The sequence below is a fragment of the Scylla paramamosain genome, chromosome 30, assembly GCF_035594125.1.
Source record: "Scylla paramamosain isolate STU-SP2022 chromosome 30, ASM3559412v1, whole genome shotgun sequence".
Lineage (NCBI taxonomy): Eukaryota > Metazoa > Arthropoda > Malacostraca > Decapoda > Portunidae > Scylla > Scylla paramamosain.
In genome coordinates this window covers 16,811,615-16,819,114 of record NC_087180.1, presented here as the reverse complement: position 1 = coordinate 16,819,114, position 7,500 = coordinate 16,811,615, and the positions used below count along the sequence as shown (strand labels likewise).

Sequence of the window (7,500 nt, the reverse complement as noted above, 5' to 3'; positions counted from 1 at the left end):
TGAGAATAAACTTGGGACCAAAAAAGTTCTCGAGAGGACAAAGGTGAACACGGACCGGGTTTCAATCACTGGTGGAAAAAAAAAAAAATGTATGAGAAATGTAATTAACAATAATAGAGTGAGGATGTATTTGTTATTATATAAGTGAGCGTTTTGTATTGCTTTGGAATGTAATGGTGTTGTTATAAAGGTGTTCTGGATTTCGTATATAAATATTATGTACTACAAGAGTCGCTTCGAGAAAGTAAATAAGAAACTGATTTGAACTTGAGTTAAAATTGAATTAAAATGTATGTTTTTAGTTCCGATGTTATTTATTTATTTATTTATTTTATTTTTTTTCGTTCGCTATTTATTTTCGTAACTTTTCTCCGTTCCTTGAATATAGAAATTAATAATAATTCAATACAACATAAATAAAGCAAGAAAGTTCTAAACCCATCTATAAATGAGCCAGAAATACATCTCCCCCCAGAAAAAAAAAGAAAGAAAAGAAAGAAAAAATAACAAGAAGAAGAAAAAAAAAAAAAAAAACTAATAAAAAATTACCAAAAAAACCCATAAGAGGAATTCAAACCAAAAACCTAAAAAAAGAACCAAAGAATACAATTACCTTTTTCTCCCTTCAATATACCGCGCAGTGATCCCGTGGGCGCAGCGCTAACCCGTTCGTCACCAGCAAGAAGGCAACCCAGCCAGCCAGCCAACCCTTCCTTGCTGAGACTCCGAGGCGGCGACACACTGAAGACAAATTGATTCGTCAGGGGAAGAGCAAGGCGAGGGTGGAGGCGCCGGGGAATTGTTGAATATCGCACTGGTACTCTCACTTGGGGCAGGGGTGGGGGATGAGGGAGAGGGGGGATGTGGAAAAGGGGGGGTGTACAAGGCAAGGGTTCAGAAATATTAAGGAAGGGAGATCTGTTTTTGTTCTCTGAAATTTACTTCGCTTCACTTGTTGGGAAAAAAATTGTTGGTGATTGATTTATTCGTTTGCCTTGAAAGGTGAGAGAGAGAGAGAGAGGAGAGAGAGAGAGAGAGAGAGAGAGAGAGAGAGAGAGAGAGAGAGAGAGAGAGAGGAGAGAGAGAGAGAGGAGAGAGAGAGAGAGATGAGAGAGAGAGAGAGAAAACATACAGACATTTAAACAAATAAACAGACATACAAACAAACCTACAAGGAAACAAAGAGTTATGCAAAGAGAAACAGGGAGAAAAGATAAAGAGAGAGACAGAAACAGAAAAAAAAACACCAAATCTGCAAATAAAACAAAGAAATAATAAAGAAAACCACAAGAAACAAGAGAGAGAAACACACACACACACACACACACACACACACACACACACACACACAAAGACAAACAAACACCGTAACACACATGCCCAAACACCTAAACCCAAACACAAACACACACACACCACACACACACACACACACACACACACCACACACACACACACACACACACACAGATAGACAAACAGAGAGAACAGAGACACAGGACTGAGAGGCGCCACGAATGAGACAGAGACACAGGCACCAGGAGATAATGTGACAGAGACGAAATGCTGGCCAACCTTCAGCGTCCAGGGTTCTTAAGACCAGCCAGCGTGCATCCCAGTGTGGGCTCCTAACACGCCTTAAAAGCCACCAGACACAGGGAGGGCGATAAGGAGATAAGGAGTAAAAACAAGGCAGAGACACGGTGATAGTTAAGAAAATGGGAGGTGGAAAACAATAAAGGCATGAGATTTAGGGATAAACAGCCGCCAAACAAAGGAAGAGGAATACGAAGACAGTAAATAATAAAGAGCAGGGTAAAGACACGGTCATAGTTAAGAGGAAGGGAGTGGAAAACAATGGAGGTGTTTTGAAAGATAAGATGAAACGAGCAGAAAACAAATGTGGAGAAATAAAAATACATATATTAATATAAAGATAATAAAAAAAAAAATCTAAGTAAATAGTCACTGTTTGTTTTGAAAAAAAAGGGAGATGAAAATGAGGAACAAATACAAAAAAAAGACAAGAAATAAGAGCAAAAATGCAAAATTATTTAAAAGAACTGGACAAGAAATAAAAAATACACCAAATATGCACAGATATAAAAAGAGAAATAGGAGGTGAAAATAACAGAGGTAAAGAAAGGAGATAAGAAGATAAGACGTAAGAGCAGAAAATAAAAGTACAGAGGAGGAGAAAAAGAAACACGAAAAATAAATAATAAAAATATTGGTTTAAATAAAAAAAAAAAAAAAAATAAGGAAGAGGAGAAAACAGCAAGAAGGAAGATAAAAAGATAATAAGTGAGAACATAAAATGAGTAAAGCTGCGAGAGAGAGAGAGAGAGAGAGAGAGAGAGAGAGAGAGAGAGAGAGAGAGAGAGAGAGAGAGAGAGAGAGAGAGAGAGAGAGAGAGAATTTAAAAGTAAAAACACTCTGAGAAGAAAAGATAAAAGCTTCAGGGTGTAAAAACGATTAATGCGGCGGGAAAGATAAGAAAGACAAAGCGTAAAGCAACAACAGATAATAAATATAAGCGTAAAGAAACACTAGAAAATTTAAGTATGAAATCAGTTAGCGGAGGAAGGAGAGAAAATGTTGTGACAAGAATAGTAAATACATAAAGATAAAGAAAAGGAATATAAGGTGTAGAAAGAATTAATACTGTAAAGGAGATATAAGAATTTATCCCGCATGTGAGGAGAAAAAAAAGAAAAAAAAATATGTATAAAAAGTAGGCAAGAATGAAACGCAAACAGGGAGTTTAGAGAGATGGAAAAGATTAAGAGATCAAAAGAATAAGGAAAAAAAAAGGAAAAAAGATATAAAAAGCACAAAAAGCCTCAACACATAACACAAAGATATAAAAATAACATCCCAACCCAAGAAAAAAAAGAAAAAAAGGAAAAAAAAAACACGGAAATCCCAAAAGGAGAGAAAAAAAATAACACTTTTTTTTTGTTTCAATTTAACATATGAATGATTTCTAAAAAGTCAACAAACTACATTAATTTTTTCTTTGCTGTGTTAGTATTGTTCGATTAACTTTGGCAAATCTTGTGTAATAAAAACATGCACTGAGGATTAGGAATAAGAGGGGAGAAAGTGTTATATTCCTTATGGGCAGACTGACAGAGCTAAATATGGACAGAAAAACACGTGAGACGGAACCAAAACAAACCCAAGAGACAGAACGGTATAGAAAATAAGAATGAAAAGATGAAAACTAAAACTAAAAATAATACTTGCTTAAACAGAAAATAAACAATAAAAGCAAAATTATGACGTTTGTTAAATAAGATGAAGGGAAGAAAATGGAAGTCAGAAAAATGAAGGTAAAAGTAAAAGAAGATAATGTTTGTTAAAAAAGAAAAAAATCCAGACAAGATGAAAAATTATTGTTTGTTGGATAAAGAAGGAAAAAAGAATAAAGAAAAAGAGACAACTATGGTATCTACAAGAATAATAAAAAGGATAAGGAAAAGATTTGAGAGGACAGAAAAAAAATGTTAAGTGGCTCAAGAAAGAAGGAAAAAAAGAAGAGAAAAGTATGATATGCTCAAAAATGATAAAAAAAGGATAAGGAAAAGGAAGAAAAAGATAAACATAGAGAAAAAAATATTGGAAGTCTCAAAAAAAATAAAGAGAAAGACGAACAGAGATCTATGACATATACCAAAAAAATAATAAAAAAAGGAAAGGAAGAGAGAGAAAGAAAGATCCAGGAAAAAAAGAGAGAGAGAGAGAAAGAAAAAAATATATATGTTTGGCTCAGAATCCACCTCCTTTTGAGAGAGCAGTGGTGGAATGCCTGCAGGTCCTTGAAAGTCTTTGGGTAATGTAATGTTTGCCTTACTTAATGACAGGTGGTCGCCATGTTGTTTGCTCCAGTCGCTATTTGGTCCCTCTCGTCTCCTATTTTTTCCCGCTTGTGCTCGTGCAATTAGTTATCAGAGCCTGTGCTTGTAGCGGCCAAGTATTATATTTACGGCAGCACCTTATAGTTTCCCTTCCCGGGGTCCTGCTGCTCCCTGCTCTGTTTACGGTATGATAAGCCCGCGTATAAAGCCCAGTGTAAAGCCGCCATAAAGCCTTGCTGGACCAGACATGGGCAGGCAGCATGGGAGTTCTTGACGTGCATGGAAGTGAAGTGACTAAAGTTCCAGTCACTGTAATCTGCCTCATGTAGCAAGATGCAGCGGGGACTTGCTAATTTGTTTGATCATACGCCTTCCCTTCTCTGGTTGAGTGGGCAGGAGGCTGTGCTCTCCTCCCCCGCCTCCTTTTCCTCCTCCTCCTCCTTCTTTCTTTGGTCTTCCCGGCGTGTGTTTACGTTTTTCATCCCCGTGGCACTTTGGGTCCTTGCTTAAAATGGCCGTTCTACCTCGCATCTACCTACACAGCCTCCAGGCGCGTCCTTCACTTCTCTATTTATCTCCCGGGATGAAGATCGTCGGGGATTAAATGATATGAAGAAGACTCCGCTGATGTCACTCCTGCGTCCAGGTAGAAAATAGGAAGACATTAAACAGGTGCCTGGGAGACTCCTATCACGGTAACACCCACGTCGCCGCTTCTCCTCCATCACGCCCACCCCGCACACACCCGCTGCGAGGCCCGGGCGGGAAGGCAATCAGGAGCAGGTGACGCGGCAGCACTTCTGTCTCACCTGCACAGCGAAAATTAATACGTCATGAGGATCTAAAAAAGGAAGGTCTGGTCTAAAGAAGCTATTGGATGGAAGACATACATCAGGAGGGAGAGAGTGAGTATCTCCACACCTCTTCTTGCCTCGCCATCTCGGTCTTGCGAGTGGCGACGCGGAATCAGTGGCTGCCAACCCGTAATTGGTTAGTAGTTAATTTTCAGCTCAGGTCATTTTATTAGCATGAAAAAATACTTGATGCTGCTCGATGCGTCCGTGAGTCGAAACGCGTCTCTATTCTGAATATGCATAAGGTTGTTATTGGAGCGTCGCGGGTTACTATCGCAGGTTCGCATTTGCTTTTTGTCTTTTGTCTCTTTTTTTGTTTTCTCTATACGTATATGCCAGAATTCGCATCATCTGGCCGCTGGTTGGAGTTATTGCCTGTTGTTTTTGTGGAGAGCGGAGGCAAAAAAGGATTCGTAACAGGAGTGAAGCGATTTAACTTGAAGCTCACACCAAAAACATAGAGATTCCGAAGACATTAAGTGTGTGTGTGTGTGTGTGTGTGTGTGTGTGTGTGTGTGTGCGAGGGTAGGGTTGTTGCGGTGGTGATGGCGGTGCCTGGTAATCATGGCATGGCCGGGAGGCAGCACTGCATTCCTCTGTCCACGACGCTGGCCTCCTGATGACTGTTTCATGTGTGGTCAACGCAGACATTACCTCCTATCGCTCAATTCACGCTTATAAAGTAATTAGCTAACACGTCTTAACCCTCTCGGCCTCCCCGTCTGCTGCTCCTTCCTTTGTTGTTTCATTGGCGCGCTCCTCTCCTGCCTCCACCACTCTTTGTTTACTCGGAGTGTCTGGAGTCAAGCTTTATCCTCGCTGCTTGTCGGGCCGAGAGAGAGGGAGAGGGGGAGAGAGAAAGAGAGAGAGAGAGCACCGCGTCCGCCGCTCCGCCAGCAATCACTTAATCCTCCGCCGGATCACTTCAGGATAACCTACCAAAGAAATGGAAATAAAAATGAGAACTTAAAACCCAGCTGTAAAACCGGCTGACTTAAATTAAGGTTGGGTACCCGCCGCGCTGCCCAGGGGCTTCCAGCAAAACATGGCCAGGGCACGCCGCTGATTGGCTGACGCTCTCCCTTACGTCACCCGCCCCCCCGACCTATGAGGACTCCCCGCCGAGCCGTAACTGCTCACCCCGCGTTCCCATTGGTCCGGAGTTGATGAATAGCGAGGTGCGCGCCAAGATTGATAGTGGACCAGGTAACCTCCAGGGCCGAGGACAGCTGGCCGCTTGTATATTGCCTGGCTCGGGGCGTCGCTGCCTTAATGAGCTGAAAAGGTTACACCAGGATCTCCGCTGAATATGCCACGGTGCGGGGAGGCCCACGGGGGACGCCGCCTCGCCCGGGACGCCTCAATACGACTCAATAAGACGATATAACCTCCTGCAGCATCCTGGCGGCGCCGCGACCCTCCGTCTTCCCGCCCAACGTTTCCTCACCGGTTGGCAAAATTCATATAATTTTCGTGGAATTCTTGTCGCTGAAGAGAAGCAACGTCCGTCGTGGTGGCTGCGGGGAAATAAAAAAGAAAGAAAAAAGGCTTCCCCACTCCCTCCCTCCCTCTCTTCTTCTTGGCCGTGTCCACAAGTCCACACGTCCTAAAGTTCGATGAGATGGAGATGAGCGAAGCCAATGAAAAAATAAACTTACACTTGTGGCTTGAGAATCTGAAAACGCAAACTTGTGAGAGTGAAATTAGAATATCTTGCCGTGGACGTGTTCACTACGACACTTGCCAGAGAGAGAGAGAGAGAGAGAGAGAGAGAGAGAGAGAGAGAGAGAGAGAGAGAGAGAGAGAGAGAGAGAGAGAGAGAGAGAGAAAGTCGAGGCTGGCCCAAAGAAGAAACCCACCAGTGAACAAGAACATCGGCGTGATCCAAATACGTATGATCAACTGAAATTCAATTTAGTCTAATATACGTAGCACTTGCAATTGGTCTCGATTCTATTACTGCGAAAGATGGAACGCCTTACCTCGACTCCCTAGCGCACTCGAACACCCTCTCACCCATCTTACTGCCCCTTTTCTCTCCCACCCACCTTTCCACCCGCTTCCCCCTGGTCCCTACAAGGCTGACCCCAACAAAAGACCAGCTGCCCCCGTCCCTTCCTTGCCTCGCTGGGAAATAATGATATCGTAATTTATATGATGAAAGGCTTATGCATACACATGAAGCCCGCCCACTACTCTTGAAGCTTCACAGGGCACGGGGAGGAGGGGGTGGGGAGGCGAAGGAGGTGAATGGAAGGAGGGGGACTGCCACAGGATACATAGCCCCCCTCTCTCCCCTCTCCCTCTTACAGATCCTTCCCTCCCCTCCTTCCCATTAAAAGTGACTTCCCCCCAACATCTCTTCTCTTCCCTCCTTCTTCCTCCATCTCTCCTCTTCTCTTTTCTCTCCTCCATGTTTCCTCCCCAGCTAGGAATAACAGCTGAGAGAGAGAGAGAGAGAGAGAGAGAGAGAGGGAGAGAGAGAGAGAGAGAGGAGAGAGAGTGAGAGAGAGAGAGAGAGAGGAGAGAGAGAGAGAGAAGGAAAAAGGCACCTCGTCTATATGGTAATGTCCATTTTCTAACCCCCAAGCCGTTCACCTCAATATATATATTTTTTTTATTTAACGAAGACTTTCTAACTTCTTGAAATGGTCACCCTCCTCTTCCTCTTCCTCCTCTTGCTCCACATTCTCTCTCTCTCTCTCTCTCTCTCTCTCTCTCTCTCTCTCTCTCTCTCTCTCTCTCTCTCTCTCTCTCTCTCTCTCTCTCAAGACACAAAAACAGTT

General features: G+C 42.7%; 1 protein-coding gene across 7 annotated transcripts in view; it reads right to left on the bottom strand.

The window, feature by feature from the left end:
• LOC135115936 (uncharacterized) overlaps positions 1-7,500 on the bottom strand; it is a 186,746-nt gene that overhangs the window by 52,336 nt on the left and 126,910 nt on the right. For 3 of the 7 annotated variants that reach the window (XR_010276110.1, XM_064033076.1, XM_064033077.1), the window contains one exon: positions 614-741. The exons of the other annotated variants lie outside the window; for them this stretch is intronic. Coding sequence is in view for 2 of the 3 variants with exons in the window: in XM_064033076.1 (XP_063889146.1) it covers positions 626-741 (116 nt within the window). In the remaining variant the exon portion in view is untranslated. The remainder of the gene's footprint in view (positions 1-613; positions 742-7,500) is intronic. 7 annotated transcript variants of the gene reach the window in all.